The 21,726-nt window shown below is 35.2% G+C and overlaps 1 protein-coding gene across 2 annotated transcripts in view; it reads right to left on the bottom strand.

The window, feature by feature from the left end:
- LOC115448112 (calcium/calmodulin-dependent 3',5'-cyclic nucleotide phosphodiesterase 1) overlaps nucleotides 1-21,726 on the bottom strand; it is a 302,717-nt gene that overhangs the window by 220,475 nt on the left and 60,516 nt on the right. For both annotated transcript variants that reach the window (XM_037441797.1, XM_037441799.1), the window contains exon 2: nucleotides 2,787-3,113. In XM_037441797.1, the coding sequence (XP_037297694.1) occupies nucleotides 2,787-3,045 (259 nt within the window). In that variant the 5' untranslated portion in view covers nucleotides 3,046-3,113. The remainder of the gene's footprint in view (nucleotides 1-2,786; nucleotides 3,114-21,726) is intronic.

The following is a 21,726-nucleotide window of genomic DNA, read 5'->3' as shown; positions in this document are numbered from 1 at the left end:
CATGACTATTCGATGGCAAAACAGTATCTGTTCAGAACCAACTCGCCTAAAGAAGCTTTATAACCTAGTTAAATTTTAAACTCTAAATAACAAAATTTTATAAAATATATAGGTACATATTAATTTATTCCGGATCTAGATATTTACCCCTTGATAGTCGACACAATTATGTCGGCCTTTTGAACCGGACACATAAAGAATTTGAACGTGACACACTAACGTGGGCCACTATGGCGGGTTTTACCTTGTGTGCGGTGTTCGCTATCCGGGTGGATATAAAATATCCTACCACCAGAATTAAGCGCTGCTTCGGTGTTACAACGATTCAAAAACACTAGATATATTAAATGATTTACGTAACCAACAAAAATACATATTTATTTTTCATTATCCACAGAGAAATCACAAAAATATTATTACAATAATTTGTATACATACAAAATGTTTAATCCAATTAAAACAACACGACATTTACACTATTTATCCACAACAAACTTTCAATAATGCAGTACGCTGAACATTAATTGGATCAGCTGCGGTAAGCCGGGGTTCGCGTGCCGCGCCGCCGTTCAGCCTACAGCAGCGATTTGCTATATCATTGCGCCAGATATCCGTACCGGGAAAATACCACGCTTTTTTCCTTTTAAACGGTATAAATTGTTGGTAAAATGTTGGGCTTCCTGGCTGAAATAGAGTTTACATTGGAAAAAATAATGTAAATGTATGTATGTGGCGAAGGTAGAAGACTCCTGCTGGCCTCTCTTCTATAATTTATGTAAACGATTTGGAGGCCGAATTTACGCATATACGTACCTATAATTGTGTCGGGTACCTTTACGAAAAATTTTACCTTTCGCTTCTGGTATCAATAAGGGGAATGTCTCGGGATGGTTCAAGAATATCTGGGTTTAAGTTTGGAACTGAAATGGTTGATACGGCTTTAAGAGACAGAATTTGAAATTGTATTAAGAAGATTGTATATTATCTTGATATTAAAACTGTAAGTGCATTTATTTTAAAATAAAATAAAGTCCGACCACTAATAATTTGAAAAAAATTAATTCTCTTTCTTCTCTCGACGTCTAAGCAATAATGTAAAATTCTTGATCATGCTTGATATAGCAGATTAAAAACATTAAAAAACTATATAAACGGAGAACACAGTCAATTGTTTCCATTCAAGTAGGCTAAGGATTTGCAACTTTAAAATTCCATTATTCTATTTCAACCATATCATAATAACTTTTTTATGAACATTCGATCGTATCTAGTTCTTCTATCTACTATGTATTCTTGTTTCTCGGTTTGCGTTAGAAATATTTAGGTATAGTCAGGGGGCCCTACCGTCTCTGTCATAATATGCGTCTCTTTGCAATTACAGATGTTGTAATGAAAAGAAATCTTTGATACCCGTCTAGGTAATTAGGGGATTTTTGTGTCTTTTACTTATAGGTATCAAAGCATTCCTTAGATTAGAATGCCTGAATCGATTAGAACATTACAAAATTTTATTAATTTTTATATATCAATGAGTGCAGTGCACTCTTGAACCAGACAATCACCGTATCGTCTTACAATATTGTTGTTACGGTAGCAAATATTGCGCTGACTAGTTCATTATTCCAAACCTTAGATCGTTTACTTGTTAAAATATTGTTTACACGAAGGGTTTTCTAGTATTTTAAACATTGTAGCTGGGCAATAAAAGACTCTAAAACTAATATGTTATGGTGTTAAATCTAATGCAATGCAAATTAAACTTATTGAAAGTTTTTGACGGTGTTTTATTATTTATTCAAAAGGCTACGTTTAAAATCAAAAGAACAATTAACTAGTCTATTCAAAAACATAAAAAAATAAGTTGCTAATACAGAATTCAATGCGTGACGTCCCATATCCATGATCCCATATCCCATATCCATATATATGTGATTGATAAAACATTTTCAATCCTACGACGAAATATAACAGGCTATAATTTTATCTCCACCCAACGACACATTCGTCTGAAATAGAATGTAATAATACCGGCATATTGAGTATCTATCAGCTATAAATAATGTTCGTAAATTTGAAACACTCAAAAATAATACGATTATTCATTGGTGCATATCGTCACGGCGATTTAGTACTTGTGATTTATATTGTGCTTGTGAAGATAATTTAGCCATTGATAATTATCGAACTTCGAATCCCGATTGATGTAATTTGGAGTTAGAGTCCCTGTGTATTGAGGCGTTTCGAAAATTTTAATTGAGAACTAAGAAGAAATAATAATAATGAATACAAAATGCAACTAAAAAAGTAGAAGTAAAATAATAAAACGAGGCTGTGATATACGATAATTTTTTAAACAAAGAACCTGATGCATATGCAAAAATTTAAAAAGATAAATTTAAACAATGTTTTTTCAGATCTGTGCCAAGTTCCACTACGTTTAATTACAACGTTTTTATTCGTCACCATTTTATGAAACAGGCTCAATATATTTGAAATTATTTAAGGAGATAATATATATATATATATATATATATATATATATATATATATATATATATATATATATATATATATATATATATATTTGTTATTGCTATAAACTATAATTTATAGTATTTGTGTCCCTAATACCACTACTAAATATAACAAAATTTCAAGTAGATATAAACACAGTTTCCAGCAGAAAATGTATGCAAAAACGACTAAATATTCACCGCTTATTTAGTCAATACAACGCCATCGCTGCCAAACCGGTGGAAAACCGAACTAAATGAACAGAAACTCACCGATAGTATAAGTGGCGCCATCTATCTGAAACGTGGCGCTCTTGCACTTCTTGAAGATTTTGCCGCTGACCACCTGTCGTGTGGCGCTGCCGTGCGTCGATGGTTTCGACGCGATCTCGCGCCGCACCATCTGGTGCGTGGCGCTAGTGTCGAATTTATTCCTCAGCTCCTCGAACGACAGATCGCTGGGGATCTCATCTCGATATGGGTTCACTTGCCCGCACTCGCCCTGGGCCGACGCGGCCGTGTTTTTGTCCATTGTTACGCGTAAATGTCACTTATTTCACACTGAATCGAATCATTGTTCAATATCCACCTGTTCAGTCACTGTAAATGAGATGCAGCGTTTTATAAAGGAAACTGCTTTCGGCAAGCCTTACGAGATACGTAATGTAATTTATTCGGCTTTATTTGAATAAACTCGATTGTATATACAATTCAATAATGGTTAAATTATTTATTCAGGAGTAGGTTATTTTGCCCTTTGTGTATTTCTATATTTAATGAGGAAAAATAAATCTGTCGCTTGCGTTATTGTAATTTTAGGTATTACTAATTTGTTGAGAGCTGCGATAGCCTAGTTGGGTGTGGAACGGACTGCCGAGACGAATGTCCGCAGGTTCAAATCCCAAGGGCACACACCTCTGACTTTTCTAAAAAATCATGTGTGTATTCTTTGTGGATTTATCGTTCGCTTTAACGGTGAAGGAAAACATCGTGAGGAAACCTGCACATCTGAGAAGTTCTCTATAGGAATTTCAAAGGTGTGTGAAGTCTACCAATCCGTACTAGGCCAGCGTGGTGGACTAAGGCTTAATCCCTCTCAGTAGTAGAGGAGGCTCGTGCTCAGCAGTGGGCAAGTATATAATACAGTGCTGATATTATTATTATTATTATTACTAATTTGTTCGTAAACAGTGTCAAAAATATCCAGCCGTTTAACTTTTAACTAAATACTTATTAAATAAATACGATAGTCTATATACATCTATGTTGTATGTATGTATACGCAGAAATTGCGATACCGATTCGAACGTAATTTGGCGCAGGTTATGTCTTGGATTTATATCAACGCTTGAAAGGTATTTATATCTAAGCTACATTTAGCAAAGTTTTCAGTAGACCAATTTTAAGAAATCATAACAATTACTTAATTTATTTGCTATACTAAATTATTGTGACTGTTTTAGGAGAATCAAATGTTATTCTTTTTTTAGTTGAATTATTAGCCTCAGAAGTTATAGGTTAGTGGCCCAATGTTATATAATTAAATTTACAAACAGGTAATAATAATAAATAATAATATCAGCCCTGTATTATACAGGGTGGTGACGACATAGCGACATTAAATGAAACCACATACCGAGTATGACGTTAGTAGTACGTATAAGTACCAAAAATTATCAAATTACAATTAATGGTTTAGCCGCAGGAATTATTTTTTACTTTAACAATTTTAGAACATGATGTACATACATTACGATTTAGCCACGCAAGTTCATTAGGTCATTCACCTCAAAACAATTTCATTTACCTACATACGTAATACAACTAAATACAATGTGCTACTCGCTACTCAGAAATAATATTACAATATTTTATTGTATTGCTGGTTGTATTTAGACCTAATCACCATAAAGATGACATTATTGTTATTAGCAAGGAAAGATTGCCGAGGCGCACCACTTGTTTTGTAAACTGGTAAGATCTAAACATGTAGGTAAGTGTTTAGCGGCGTAAAGGTAGACGCCACTGTAGAGGAACAGATGGTTGCGTTCCTCTATAGAAGGGGAAGATTTCCAGTCAGGCAGATGTTGCGCCTGACCGGCCGCGGCCCCTCCGACAGTTCCTATTCGGAGGGGGTGTATATTCTACACGTCGCTCAAATTGTGCAAGCGTAATTCAGGATCGACGTCGCCATCTATCGTGATTGCTGTGTGATATCACTGTAGTTGCGTCACTGCATCGATCCTCTTGCAGTTCCGGCGATGTTGACAAGATGGCGGTATATGCACTAACTGTACCGCCACATCACTCCCCCCCGGAGACCGGAGGTCGAAAGTCTTCAGGTCTTCAGTCGAGTCTTCGATGCTAAGCGTATAGCATGTCGGTGCCAGAGAGTAGATGCCCCAGTGCGTTGGGGTGTAGATGTCCCAGTGAGTCGGGATGAAGATGCCCCAGTGAGTCGGGGTGAAATGCCCCCAGTGAGTCGGGGGTGTGGTCCCAGTGAGTCGGAACGGTGCGCAATTGGCCCTAGTGAGTCAGGGCTGTGCGCGGTAGTCAGCTCCTTTGAAGCGAAGCTGAGAGTACGATTCCAGTGAGTCGGAATCGATGTTGCGTCCACCGCGATGAGTTCGGTGCGTCACGTGGCTATACCGCGACAACCGGCGAATGCTGTCCGAAGATGGTCCGGCTGTAGCGCAGTTGTGCCGTGACGTTGGAGCTGAAGTCCGTGCAGGAGTGGCGAAGGTACCAGGCTTGCATTGGCAGCATGCAGCATGTGGTAACCTTAATGGCTGGACAGTGCTGGCTGGCTGTGCAAAGTGTTGACTGGCTGGGGAAGGAAGTGGCAGATGGCGATGCGGTGCGAAGCGACGGTGATGCAGATGCGGCTGGTCTCGTTGATGACGGTGCGATGCTGTTCAGCGTCAGGGTCACCACTGTAGCGGCGTAAAGGTAGACGCCACTGTAGAGGAACAGATGGTTACGTTCCTCTATGGAAGGGGAAGATTCCCAGTCAGGCAGATGTTGCGCCTGACCGGCCGCGGCTCCTCTGACGGCTCCTATTCGGAGATGGTATATATGCAACGCATCGCTCAAATTGTGCAAGCGTGATTCAGGATCGACGTCGCCATCTATCGTTATTGCTGTGTGATATCACTGTAGTTGCGTTACTGCATCGATCCTCTTGCAGTTCCGGCGATGTTGACAAGATGGCGGTGTATGCATCGATTGTACCGCCACATCACTCCCCCCTGGAGACCGGAGGTCGAAAGTCTTCTTCGATGCTAATTGTAGCTTGCTAGTGCCACTGGGGGCATCTTCACCCCGACTCACTGGGGGCATCTTCACCCCGACTCACTGGGGGCATCTCACCCCGACTGATGTGGTGGTAAAGAAAGAAGGTAGAAAAATCAGAGGTGTGTGCCCTTGGGATTTGAACCTGTGGACATTCGTCTCGGCAGACCGTTCCACAACCAACTAGGCTATCGCCGCTTTTTTTACAAACAGGTAAAATGGTCTAATTAATCACCTTACGATTTACCGAATAGGCAAATCATATATTTTTAAATCCAGAGTAAGGGAAAATCATATAATGACACCTAATCATTTTAATAAATCGAATAAAACTACCTACACGTAAATTAATGGTCTACGTGATTATGGAAAAATATAAATTTACGACCATTCACTTTAGATTTCCTTGTTCCAAACAGTGATGTATAAAATGAGAGGCAAATTTTTATGATTATGAACATTTTGATTAAGAAATCAAGAAAATTATTTGAAATATATTGTTCTAGTTACATAACAACCTTCTTTTATTCAAATGTTAAGTTGGCTAAACGTTTCTTTGCATTTTATATGAAAACTCAAGAATTATTCTTCTTTCTTTATTTACATTTAATTATAGTATATTTGTACCATTTTGTTCGATGATTTTCTACCATATTTTAAAAAGTGCCACGATCTAGTTCCTGTATAAAATTTTATACTTCTAACCAACTTTAACTATTAACTTAACTCGCAATAAGGTGATGGTGTGTTTTTGGTGGGATTGAAAGGACAATGTTCATCATGAGCTTTCACCACGCACTGCCGAGCAACACCATCGACTCGCATCTCTACTGTCAACAACTAATGAGATCAAAGCACGAAGTTGAGAGAAAGCGGCCGGAATTGATCAATACAAAGGGTGTGGTATTATATCAAGATAACGCTAGATCAAACACATATTTAGTCACTCAGAAAAAATAAAGAGAGTTGGGCTGGGAAGTTTTAATACTTACATCCATCATATAGCCCTGACCTTGCACATCTAGATTTCAGTCTCGTCAGGCATTTTTTTTATCAGAAGTCCCAATATTTTTACAGCAATAAGATCATGACACTTCCTAAAAGATGGCAGTAACTCATCGAACATATAAATTGTAATTAAATGTAAATAAACTGTGAAGTAAGTCTTGAGTTTCATCTGAAATGCGAAAAGACTTTTTCCCGACCTATTAGTTATAATTTTAGTCACATAACACATACGTAGATCGGCTATAGAAGATATTTTAGAGTACCTTTTCACAATAAGCGTAATGGCACAGAAATGTTGTCGTAAAATTATAATAATAGACGTATTTAATAAAAATATTCACTATAACAGAAAATTCGATGCAAAAATATAGAAACACCAGACCAATATCATCTCTAAGCGACACTGTATACCTGACTGGCCTCCTACCAGTGTCGTGAACGACTACGCGCATATCCAAGCGACACTTTTAAACCATTAGGTATTTCGTAAGCGGCGATATTACCTTTGTTATTAACTGGTAATATCGTAGTGACCAATATAACCATTAAATAAATCAAGTATAATTATTTATGCCACATCATCAAAATTAAATGTAATCAGGTAAAAATATCTAAGGACAAAATAATATAATATTTATTATACAGGTAAAAATACTTAAGCGCCCGGTAATTTAAGAAAATATGTTGATTGAATATTTATACAATTTTACCTAAAACAAAATGTGCAATTTAGCAAAATTATCAAGTATCTAACCAGAAAACACTGGCGATTTCAAATTTGTATAATATAACTCATTTTAGGTATATTTGTCGCTTAGATTATTGTCTTTTAAGCGTCGATATGTATTTTGTATCCGAAAAAAGTATACAGCAACCCTCATTTCCCGGGAAAAGTGATTAACGGAAGCTGCTACCAACATTATATTACTATACATTGTAAAATATAGGATGATAATTTTGTCAGCTCATGCATATGATGTTTCGTCTTTTTTTACTATACCAGGTACCACCCACTTAGTATTAAAATGTCACACATAACGAACAACCACAGACTCGAAAATCGCTTTTGAAATAAAATAAATCGATCAAATGAAAGATGAACATTTAGGTTAAAATAAATTATATATTTTTATTTGTTTTATAAAAATATATATTTAATATATCTAATGTTTTCACCTTATAAAATTGTTAACACAATGATAATGAATCCGTTTAAACAGACCTTTCGCCACTGACGTATTTTTTATAATAACACTAGCTGACCCGACAGACGTCCTTTCTTAACTTTGTATGCATGCGCACATTCTGTCGATCGCTGACAGTTATTTCAGACCACTGACAGTTATGTAAAATTAATATTGTCGTTTAGTTTTCTTAAATTTTCTATTTTTCCGCGCATTTTTTTGATTTTTTTCTTTCACAAGAATCTTTTCCTGACAATAACAAATACAACAAAAAAAAATAGTGAGATCGGTCCAACCGTTCACGCATGATGGCGTGACCAATGGAAATAGGTATTATTTTTATATATATAGGTATAGGATATAGATTCAACGTCATTACCAAAACTGCTCATATTGTTCGTATACAAAAATTCTATACATCATTCATTTTTACTCGCAATTCGCCCCTAAATGGTTAAACCAATACCCGGAAACCCATACAAATTGGATATAAAGAGCATCCTTTCAAATTAAATACATTTTTTGGTTATCCTGAACCGCGATGACTAGCGGAAAGCATCAAATCAACTAATGGCTCGCCCTAATTTCCCTTTTGTTCGCGGTTACTCGAAATTAATCGGGAAAAGGGTATCATTTGTAACTGACAAATTTATTGTTATTTATTAATATTTTAATGGTTAGGATGTAATCTCTAATACTAATAAACTTTATGCTTTATTTTTCACATGACCCTACGTTTGTTAGCCTGGCAAGGGTCGACTTATACAACACACCGGATTTTTGGATGAGCGCTTTAGGCATTCGCAACCTTTGAAAATTAAGCGACCATGCTGAGGGCTACCACTAACGGGTTACGAACCTTGGCTTTGGATGGTCGCCGGGAGGTAATGAGACATCAACGATTATGGAAATGTTATAACTACATTATGAAGATTATGAAATAATAGTTTCCTCGGGGCGAAGTTATTTACGGTACTACTGCAATGCTAAGGTCCCGGGTTCGATCTCCGGGTCAGGCAAAGTGAAATCTAGAATTTGTGCCTGATATAGCGATTGGCTCGCCCCATCATTGGACAGAATGACAGAATAACAGACAGATGCACCAGTTGCGATCCTGCCTATTCCTTCGGGGATAAAAGACGTGAGACGTGAGTGCGTGTGTGTGTGTGTGTGTGTGTGTGTGTGTGAAATAAAATATTGAACATGTTAATCTTATAAAATATTATGTGATATTCAGATAGTTTTAATTATTACTTATCTAATATTATCTAAACTTACATAATATGTCATAAGTTCATGCTTTCTATGCTGGGTAGGTATAAGTGTAACTAAGGTAGTGTGACCGAACATATCCCGGTATCTAACATGGTCCACAATCCATTTTTTATTTTGGTGCTATAATGTGTTCATTTATTATTAAATTTTATAACTTGTAGTGATTTGTTGCGCTTTATATTTTACTAAGATTTTAAAATTAATTAAGTCATCAATTGTTCCTTTACCTCAGTGCATCAATGTCCCTGCGGCTTATTCTATCGATTTTGTTACAATGGTGACCTATCTCCATTTAGAATTAAATCCAAGGAATCCATTCGTTTTTTAGTATTCTCTCCTGTACGAGACTCGATCTAGGTAGGTACAAAATCTTTTATATTTCAACTGAGAAATAGTACAATATGTACTGTTGACTTCCTGTTTAGGCATTGTAGCTAGGGTAATTACGGATCCAGGACACTTACATTTGATGTCCCAGAATGACGACCGTAGTGCAGAACCATACAATATTTTACAATTTAAAATTATGGTTAAACTATTATTATAAAGCTGAACAGTTTTTTTGAACGCGTTAATTTCAAGAAATACTGTACTGATTTATAAAAAAAAGACACTTATAAGAAGCTACATTATTTCTGAATGCTTTAGGTTATTTATCTCGGAAAATCTTCTCACACGGGCAAAGCCGCAGGCCAAAGTTAGTTAGCTATAACACTTATTACAAAGCTATTAATTGTTTCTTGCCTTAGTTAAACAAACTTATGATATTAAAATTATCTCATAAATAATATTGCAAATTGAATAATATAATAAAAATTCTTACTTTAGATAATAACAGAAATATGAATTATAAAATAAATGTGTTTGACGATTACATTTAATCGTTTTTGTAGATCAAATTATTCACTTCGAACAATTTTTTTTATCATTTTTATTCGTATTCATCTGTTAATTGCCTATTATCGGCGCCTTTCATCGATTCCGAGGGCTTTCGTGGCGTCCAATAATTACTTTTCAGAATAATTACCGTTGAAAACCACTCCACGTATCGATATTCAAATTACTTTACTGACTATAACGATATCATTGTATATGCTGTTTACGGAAAATGTTTTCTAGTAAGACAGCAATTTTTTTGCAACGAGGGATGCTTATCCATCGCCAGTCGACACAATTATGCCGGCATGATTGAAACTGGATACACAGACTGATCCCTGAATGTGACACACTTACGTGGGTAATTAAATACCACTAAAAATATTAAGACTTCCATAATGATAATATAGGAGACCGTATAACCCCACCACAATTATTCGTTTTAATGCCTAGCGAACCACGATTTATTAGCACGCATTATTCTTGATTACACCTCATAGATAGATGGTAGTGAGTGATGAAGTTATGCATCATGTGTTTGTCATCTGGATGATTATTACGTGTGATTATATTTTAAGATTGCCTCGGTGGCGTAGTTGTACTGCATGCGCGGTACGACAGCGCTCTGAGGTCCTGGGTTCGAACCCCGGGTCGGGCAAAGTGATATTTGGATTTTTCTATTCAGTATCAGCTCCGGTCTGGAATTTGTGCCTGATTTGGCGATAGGCTCGCCCCCTATCACATCATGGGACCGCCCTGGTTGTGCCTCTGCATACCCCTTCAGGGATAAATGCGTGATGTTGTGTGTGTATTATAATTTAATTCGTTGGGACACGTGTGACACATATAAATGGATGAAGGTAAATGCATAATGAAAAAGGCCTGTCTGAAAAAATCTTAAAAATATCCAATTAAAGTAAAAACGATCATCATAAATCAAATTTTAATTTGACTGTAATCTAGTTTGCGCATGATTTGTAGCACCTTCAGGATAATGGAAACTTATAACGTATTTCAATAAAAATGATGGATTATACAATTAAAATTTATTTCATATAGTCTTAACAAATGATTTCGTATCTAAAGAATGTAAAGTAGTATTAATTAAGTAGCAGTGGCGAAGCGTATATAACTCGATTCCTGTTGGCTTCCTTTGCATAATTTATATAAAATCTTATTATCATAACAACGATCTACATATTGCATTATACATATTAGTACTTTTATGTTGTGTCGGGCTCCCTTTCAGAACATTCCACCCTTCACCATTATAAATAAATGGAATAAAATACTTTATTTATCACGTAGGCGAACAACGGTTTGGTTTCAAAACAATTTATAACAATAATTATTATTATTTCTGAATACCACTTAAGATCACTTATATAACTACGGACATTTTAAATTAGGTATAAAGTCCTTAAGGAATACAAGGCATAAGGTAAAAAATAGCCAGCACGGGTTGGCAGGTAGGGGGAAATAAAAGGCTAATATGTCGCGATCCTCACCAGTGTTCATAGTCATTGTTGAGTAGATCGTGTTCCGGTTTGAAGGACATTGTAGCCAGGGTAACTACTGGACATAATGAGACTTAGCATCTCATGTCTCAGGATGGCGAGCGCAGTGGAATACCCAAAAATAACTTGTAATTCAAGGTGTTAGATGTTGTTTCTACTGTTTATGGGCGGTCGTATCGCTTACCATCAGGCGAACGGCAAGCTCGTCTCGACATTCAAAGCAATACAAAAAAGATAATAATACTATAATTAATCAGCTTATAATACACTTCTAAACTTATCCTCAAAGGAACATTGACTCAAGTTAAACCTAGTTTGGGAGCCAGGGGACCTATAGTGCACATCTTGTATTGAGTTGAATCTTATCTATCATTGTATGTAGTATAAAGACTATTGTAAACATTAAACTTTCCCATTCTTCGAGGTTGCGTTGAAAGTTAAGAGGATACTAGAAGTCTGTAAGAAGATTAATGTGGAACGAATAATGTAGAGTCGGAATAAAAATATCACGGAGAAGGGATATTATGCTGAGCAAATACATAAAAAAAATATTTATAAAATTTCTAATAAAGATGAAAGCACTGAAGGCGGCTTGAAAGAGTTTAATTTAAATTCAACATTCGATTATCAAACGATAGAGAAAACTGGAAAACCATCAAAAATTTCAAATTTCAGCGATAAAAGCGTAGTACCTAAAAATAACGAATGTCTTACCAATTGATTGTGAAACACCGTCACACTGATAAGTCTTGCGACTGTTCTTTACTGATTTCAGTCTCTTTTATTGCATGACCAGTAAAATAAAACATCTGCTTCGATGGCCCCGGTTTTATTTTGTTTAAACTTATCGTTGTTTAGATTAGTTCCACCTCATACTATAACTTGCAGAGGTTTTTACTTTACTGATCGTATTAATTGCCTGAGATTTTAATGACTACTTATCATTTTCCAGAAGCCGCGGCCTTTCGAATGTCGAAACTTAAAAATATTTCATATCTCGAGTAAAAATTTATGTTATACAGCAATTCAATTGTAGATAAAGTATTGAACCCGATTCAGACCATTTGTTCTTGTTAGAGGTAAGCTCTCACCTGCCTCGGCGACGTAATAGCCATCTGAGGATAACAGATAACATTTATTGTGATAATCTTGGCGTAAAATATCTTTAGAAAACACTTTATACTTTATATGGACTGTGTTTGTTACGAGAGATAAACTGAATAAAATAATTCGTACACTGGTTACAGTAATATAAATATAATGATTTAGTATGTCTGCACGAATGTGCATTGAAATAAAACGAGTTTTCGGATTTTATCACGGTTTTTTATGTTATAATTTTCTCCCCCTGTTTTAGTAATATAAGTACACATTTTTTGCGAGTTATACCTTGTTGTATCTGTGCTTAACAATATATAACTCTAACTGGTGGCTCCAGTGACTGGTGCTGCATTGTAAATTGGTATATCAGACCTACTCAAAGCAGTATACTAGACAATGACTTTATGAACTATAATACTAAAACTAACAGCTAAAGTGAAAGTCATAAGAGATGCTACAGCACAAACGTTGGTGGTAAAAAACTTTTATCCGTGGGTATCAACTACATATAATATGTAAACCTCGAGTGACCCACGTAAGTGTGTCGTCCTCCGGGATCAGCCTGTGTATATCCGGTTCAAACAGGCCAGCATTAACGCACTGATTGGCGAGAGATAAACATCTCTCATCAGTCAACACTATCTGGTCTACACATCACTTATTACCACTTGCAGTAGGGTCACTTTGCCTTGGCCGTATGCAAAGTTATAATTTGAACAAAATTCATAGTAAATTTGACCTTTACAGACAATGAAAAAATACTTATTACTAAATGAAGATTACTAATCTACAAATATTCACGTAATACTCAGTTGCAATTCAAGATCTCGGAAATACATCTTTTGTATACATTATAGATTTGTTTACCGCTCTAATACGTTATAGGTGTTTTTGCACTGGTCTGGGAAAATGTATTTTTTATTAGAACGCTTTATATGATGTGCAGTTGTTTTCCAATTGGAAAAATATCTTTGAATATGATGGGATGCAACGTGAGTTTGTATTCTATTTCAACCTTTCTAGAGGTTGTTTTTAACACCATTGTTATTGGACAGTTAATCCTCTCTCATATAACTCAATAAAATATCAAACTCATTTTTAATATCGAAATTAGAATTTACTAAAAAATTTACTTATTTTTTCCATAATTTATTTCTTTTGTTAACGCGATAATAATTTTTATTTCCTGTGAGTTTTTGAGATTAAATTAAAAATATATAAAAAGTTAGAAGCCTCCTTCTACACGCTTGACGTCTCGTAATATTAACTGACCGTAGAGAAGTAACCTGCCCCATTAAAACTATTTTCAAGCCGACGTTTTACGTTTGCGGCTTCTGAGAATTTTTCCAATTTAAAAGTACTTCGTATCTGTACATTTTCAGATAGAAAAAGATAGCTAGTTATTATTCCGAAGGATTTTATAAAAGATCTTAACTAAGCTTGTTCCGAAAAAACTAGCAAAGAAAAAAGTAGATTGTTCAGACAAGGGTTTAAAATAGTTTTAGAAAAAAGACATCTTAAAAGTTTATGTTACATAATAATATTATTTAGCCTTCTTGGTTATAGCATAGATAGAACCAGTAGGTCAGCTGATGATAATGATTTACAACATAATATTATAAATAAAAATCTGATATAGAAACGATTATACTGGAAATCTCAATCACTGTAGTAAAGTCAACAGCACTTCACCCTAATTAACTATTACATAGAACTATCATTTATAAAATTTGACTATCTTTTTATAGTTCATTTACTAAATTGATACATTAATATTTTGAACCTGACACGCCCGGTCCCATCACTGCTCGGAGTTAGACTTCGAAAAACGAAAGCCGTAGTTTCAGATGACGAATCGCACGTTTTGTTACTACAAAGTGTTTGGATCCGATGACAGTTTCAACGACGGATCCGATCCGTTCATTGCAATATTTCAGACATGGAATTTGTAAGAATTTATAGGGCGTCATCCCTTTTTAAAACTATCTATAAGAATAAAGTTCCATTGCTTACTCCAAAAAAAAAAAAAAAATACTGGAAATTGATCCTACCATTAAAGTAAGCTACAGAACGGTGACGGATCCGAAGTAAGTTGGTAGTAAAGTTAAATCCGAAGTTCGTCGTTTCTTCGTTTCGGACTGACGTAAGATATTCGTTTTTCAAATTAGACCCTCTTGATCTGCTGTGTGAACAGACCTTTATGTCCACTATCTATACGTAAATGTGAAATAGGACGGGACATTTACATCGGACCAAATGTTTCCAACGTGCATCCGTCAAGTACGAATGTTAGAACCTCTGCAGTTACTGATGTCAAAAGCGTTTGCGGTCGCCATTATTTCTAGCTGTGCCCAACCGTGTAGGCACTCACTATTAAAATAGCTTTTGAACTGTAGGATATATTTTTAGGGCTATAATTAAATGAACATTAAAAAAAGGAAAGAAATATTTCTATGTCGTTAATCTTCAATCGTAAGTAACATAATATTTTGTTCGTTGCAGGTCGTGGTTCAGACATTTTCTCAAAATCTAATTTTCTAAGGAATGTAACACAATTCTATCGCAAAAAGTAGTACATCAAGTCTCTCACTGATTTATAAAAATAAACTAAAATAAATTCGTTTCGTGACCTCGCTGATATTCGAACCAAATTTTCAAGGAACGAAGATTTTCAAAGATCTAACGGTTGAACAAAATGAAAACAATATTCTCATAACAGAAATGTTGTTAATAATGACAAATTCACCATAGACATTTGTAAACGTATTTTTAGAAGAGGCAAATAATTCAAGCTTTTGTTGCTTACAAATAACCACAATTCAGAGGAATGTTTGTTGCGTTTCTGGCCCTTAAATTCAAATGCATCTGGAAATACCGCAAGCGAAACCTACAACGCAATTGAAGAATATTGCTTGCACATCGTAGAAATGTCTATTCAGATAATGGAAATGGAACTTCAACTTGCAGCATTATACAATGGTGGAATTCGCCGGTTGGTATCCGAACAATTTATCGGAACATTCGCTAGTACGTTAAATGCAAAGACATTAAACAGTATAGATATAGATCGTGCATCAGGACCAAATTTGTGCTCCAAAAGTAATTAGATTTGGTAATAAGCCGTTGTCAAATTTGGAACGTTCGTGTGATAAGATGTCACAGCGTCCTTAGGTATTACTACAAAACAAAATATTTACTAGAAATATGCTAATATGCGCATGAAAAACGCACGAATCGCGATATGGATAGAATATGAAGTATTTTACATTGGTGTTGTTATTTCGTGATAGATTGAGTAACCGTCGCATTAGCCCAAAATATTGTATGATAATCTTCTCAAAGTCCACTGTATATAATATAAGAATTCTGGTTAACTGCTAATTTTATGTATTGTACTTACATTTTTAGAGGAGCATGGTAAAGTGGCATCATTCCACCTGATGGTAAATAGAGTGGGGTTCAATAAAATATCGACTGACGAGAGATGATTAACCCTCAGCAATCGACACAATTATGCCGGCTTGTTGGAATCAGACAATTTTAGTTTATGAGTTTAGCTGATCAAAAATTTCACTCCATAATAGTCATGTTCCATCGCCTATTTTATAAAGTACATACTATAACGAACATGCAATTTTAAGTACAGCACGACATGTTCCAGGAAAAATGTTCCTTTCCAACCCATGGACTCTTGTATATTTCTACACAACCTTATTACCTCCTTTATAAACGCGATATGCAAATGGCGGGCCACTGGAAACGCCTAATCTGATGTGGATTCGTAGGAGCGATACATTGCTTTCTACTTCACTTAATTTAATACTTTGCAATCGGGTAATGTAGCTGTATTATTATCGGAGGTAAGGTTTCCTTAAAATTACTGTTTTCCCGATATGATGATTTACCGCCATTTCCAATAAACGACCTCATCGTTTTTTCGATCTATCTTAAAAATGGACCAATCAGAACAATGTTTCTTTAGACATGCTCGCAAATGATTCATTTTGATTGGTTCATTCGGAATCGGATTGAAGATTAAGATCTGGATCGTTTATTGAAAACGGCTGTTAGTCAGTTATGTATTAGAGTCACCTACGTCTTTGCCTGCGATACTGCGTCAGAAATGATGTACAGACTTCACATACCCTCAAAATTCCTATACCGAATTTCTCAGCTTCGGCAGCAGATTTCCTTACTATGTTTTCTTTCACCGTTAAAGCAAGCGTTAATTCACAAATAATTGACACATAACTTTATAAAATGAGAGGTGTGTGCCCTTAGGTTTTGAACCTGCGTATATCCGTTTTCCGCATTTCGTTCTACTCTGAACTAGCATGTCGCCGCTAAGTTTCGAAATAAAAAAAAAAAAAAAAAAAAAATATATTTGTCTGTGGTATTAATTTATTACACTTTATATACAGAGTATAAAAGTGGACTTAATTCCAAAGGCATTTTTTACCAGGCAACATTTAGATGGTGCAAAGTCTAAAAGGTGTGTACATTTAGTATAATTCCATGGTATGATTCTGTTGTAACTGTAATTAGATATAATATACCAAATATCAATTAATTTATCTTCGTCAATAATGTAGTTAATATATTGGTACTAATGGTAACCATTATAAGTTAAATTATAAGTAGAACTTCCGGTTATTTGCTAAAAAAATTCCAGAAGGAATTTAACACAACACAAACACTAGAACAACATAGAAACGTCAACATACAAACATCACGTACGTACGTACGTAAGTCAGACATTACTCGAATTTATTTGGTTTTGAGTAAAATAACTTTCTAAATTTCAACCTACCGCGTTTAGGTTTGCGAGTATTTACTGTTGTTCGTGACGTTGATTGTATTTACGAGCGACCACTATGGTGTTAAAAATAAACTTATTTATATACGTTTGCGTTTCATTAATGAAATTGCAACAGACTTTGTTCTTTAGTTCTAGAGTAACTAACAAATATATCTAAATGCGTTGGAGGTACGGTTTATGTATGAATTGCCAGTCTATTTAGAATTTAAAATTATAATTAATTTGCTGTAAGATTTATGGCTTGTATATTGTAATCATGGGATATATAATATGCTATAGATACAAATACTTAACGCTTAATTTTGCGTACCATCTTTATAAATTCATACGCATTAAAGGACCAAAATGATACTTGACGTACTATTTTAGTGTATAGATCATTTCATCCATGAAGACGCGCCCCATCACCGTTAGAGCGTTGCGCGGAAAGTTGACATTTTTTATAGCGTATAGGCTTGTGTTTGACCACTATCTCGCCTGGTGATAAGTGATGATGTGGTCTACGGTGGAGCACGCTTGCTTAGAAAATACTTATCGATAATCGTGATCGTAAATTTCCGCAACGCTATACATCGTAGTATGTGTGTACTTATGTTGCTCATGCACATTAAAAGATTAGGGAAAGAAATAGGGCGCGTCTTTGTGAATGAAAATATGATCTAAAGCCAATCCATGACCCAATAGTTAAAGTTGAAGATCTATGCTATAAACAAAATTATTTCATAACTATTCATGTATTCTCATAACTGACTGGATGTCTCTCTTGCATGCAGAATACGCACAAATATTACACCATAAAAACAAACTAACTAGAAACAGTGTAATTAACAGACTAGTAACAATAGTTAGTAGACAATGCCTACAGCAGTTGAAACTTCCAATGCAATATAAAGTTATTATGAAGTTGAGACTGAACACGATTAAATGGATTAAGGCGAAGTGTTTGTTGTTTGTGAAAATATTCTGTTGCAATTATTATAGTCTAAAGATATGAAATAAGTATTTATAGTGTAATCGTAGTTTAATAGTACTTTTTTCTTGAGGGTTATTTTAACTCCCCATTTGTGATTTCTGGATCAGTTAACACAGATGAATCTTATCTTACCTTATCTAATTTTGTGCCAATGGAGTCAACGCAAGACATTTCTCCAAACAAGTTGCTGAAAGGATTTTTCTTAGTTTTTACGACTCACCGCCTGTCTCTCAAACCATTAACCCCTCTGACTTAGTTCCAAATACTGCTATAAATACCCACAAAATGTTACATGAGATGGTATAGGAAGTAGGACCTCTAGCTAACACGAGAGAATAGCAATTAAAATTTACATAACGAAATATTATCTTTGAGATCACAATGATATTTCATGTAATCAAGACGCAGATATGACATTACCAAACGCAATCTCAAGACTCGAAATTGTTCCTATTAAGATAGTTTTATTAACTATAAAATGATAATTACTGGCTGTATTTTCTATATGTATTGGTTTACTAGTGGCGAAACTTCCATACAAGCCGATTCCTATCAGCTTCCCTTTTAGGTTCATTTACTTTTGCGTTAGTTTTTGTTTTCTGTTAAATTGACCGCAATATGTTAACTAAGGCAATTTTCTTCTGCTTCAGATTACCTTTTGAAAAAATTCACCCTTCGCCACTGTGGTTACATTAACTTTTTCACACATGCATACTAAATACTTTGTTTTGTTTTTTTGTAGAAGCACGGCAACGCCACCCCACTGTACCTGATGGTACGAGGAATGGGGTCCAATAGAATGTTGACTGACGAAAGATGATTATCCCTCTGGAATCGCCACAAGTATCCCGGCCTGTTGGAACAGGATATACACAGGCAGATCCCGAAATGCGACACACTTACGTGAGCTGTTATGGAGGGTTTCAACACCATATGTACAGTGGTCGCTATTCGGGCGGATATAAAATATATCCTAAAACTAAGCATTTTAGCATCAGTTTGATTTGTCAGAACATTACGTGTTTATACTTTTTGGAAATCAATACGAGACCCATCCTTTAAATTATCTGCATACGAATATGCACCCCTTAATAATAAGGATTGCGTGTTCGCTGCTATTTGGCTATCAGCAGCTTGTAAACTCTGTACGCGGTGTTTCCTTTGCCCATTATTTGTGTTTCATGCAGCCTTCATGCATTCCCTATTCATGCTTCAGTCACGAATCACGATAACGTTCTTCGAGAATTCAAAGGAGTTTTGGCGTATGAAATAAGTGAATACAGTGAATTGAGATTTGTGAGAATTTTTAAAATTTGGAACAAAGCGGTAATTTCAATGAAAAATTTATGAAGAGAAGGAATTCTTGTAGTTTTTTAGGTTTTTTATTGAAATGAAACTATTTTTCGGATTTTATCGCGGTTCTTTATATTATAATTTTCTCCTGATGTTTTAATTTTTATTTCAATGTCTAAAATTCGCGTAAACATAAGAAATTATTATGTATTCTATTGATATATTAAAGGGATTTAGTGCTATCTCTTTTAAGAACTCCATAATAATTAAATAGATTTCTTTATATTTCGTGACGAGACAATCCTTTACAATCTTAATATTATGAATCTAAGTATCTGGTCTTAACGAAAGTACCTTGACTGTTTATTTAAATATTTTATTTAAAAAACAGAAAATAGTTACACATTAAATAAGTAAAGGGTAAAATTACACATGTACACATTAATTAAATTAAATATAGTAATAAATTCAATTTAAGATAAATCTGTACGGTTTGAACTGCAATCGTCATTATAAGACACTAAGTGTTGCTTGCTGCGTCTCCCACGTGGTAATAATTCCACACTACAAAAGTTCCTAAAACATTGTACTTTAATTTATTAGTACAATATCAAAATGACCCATAAACGATAAAATACTGCCGCTGTTGGAGTTCTGTTGTTGCTCCTAGTATTACTTTCGAATGCTTCGGTAACGTAGTTCTACTGCATGCGTGGTATAGCAGCACTATGAGGTCCTGGGTTCGAATATTTGGGTTTTTCTGCTCAGTATCAGTCCGGAGTCTGGAATTTGTGCCCGATATGGCGATAGGCTGGCCCCCTATCACATCATGGGACGGAACACACTTGGCGAAATTTGGGTGCCCTGGGTGCGCCTTTGCGTACCCTTTCAGGGTAAGTATGTGATGTGTGTTTTGTTTGTTTTGTTTTGTAGAATTTAAACTTTTCAAAACTAACTGATAGAAATCCCTAGCCCACACATACCTTTCGTAAGTTGTCTTTTCTGTTTTTCTTTCATTTAATTTTATTTAATTCGTGAAGTAGGTCGGCAAGGTAAAGGATTTTATTACGGCCGGCTTACGGTTGAAATGTATATCTTCACGGATACCTGGTAGATAAATAGCGAGCAGTAAATTAAGTCTCTGGGTGCGTTAATTTATATGTTCATTAACTACTTGGGTTAGTGCTTGTAAAATTAAGTTTATGCGAGAGTCTTTTGTGAATACTTAATACTATGTCTATGTTATATATTGTACATAATAAGTAAATATAAGTACGCGTAATATTATAAAGATTGCTTTTATACCTGTTTCTGTTCTTTGACTAGGTTTACTTAGACTTGTTAAGACAGTTGTAATTAATTTAAGGTTTAAAAGGAGAACAATCCTTTTAACGTTTTTTTTTATACGAAAAATTGACTCCACTATACCTGATGGTGCGTAAAGTGGGATCTAATAGTATGTCGATTGATGATAGATGATTACTCCTCGATAGAGGACACAATTATACCGGCCTGTTGGAGCTGGATATACACAGGCTGATTCCGGAACACGACACACTTACGCGGGCCACTATGGCGTGTTTTAACATATAGTGTACTGTGGTCGCTATACATGCGGAAATTAGTAGCAAAGTTAAAAAAAATTATGGATGTATTAAATTTCCCAAAGATTTGTCAGAAAGGGATTTAATTGAAAAACATCTGCAGCCGGTATTATGATTTTTTTGCTCAGTGTAATAACCACTGTAAACTCACCTTTAATTAGTTGGGTGTTTTTTTTTTTTAATTTAAATAACCCAAAAAATCATTCACAAATCCTCTTAAGGAGTTTTTCAGTCGAACTTGAACTACTGCAGTATGCACTGTCGCGAGGTTC

Source organism: Manduca sexta, chromosome 23, assembly GCF_014839805.1.
Source record: "Manduca sexta isolate Smith_Timp_Sample1 chromosome 23, JHU_Msex_v1.0, whole genome shotgun sequence".
Lineage (NCBI taxonomy): Eukaryota > Metazoa > Arthropoda > Insecta > Lepidoptera > Sphingidae > Manduca > Manduca sexta.
Note: the sequence above shows the minus strand (reverse complement) of the source record. Positions and strands in the feature narration are given on the sequence as shown.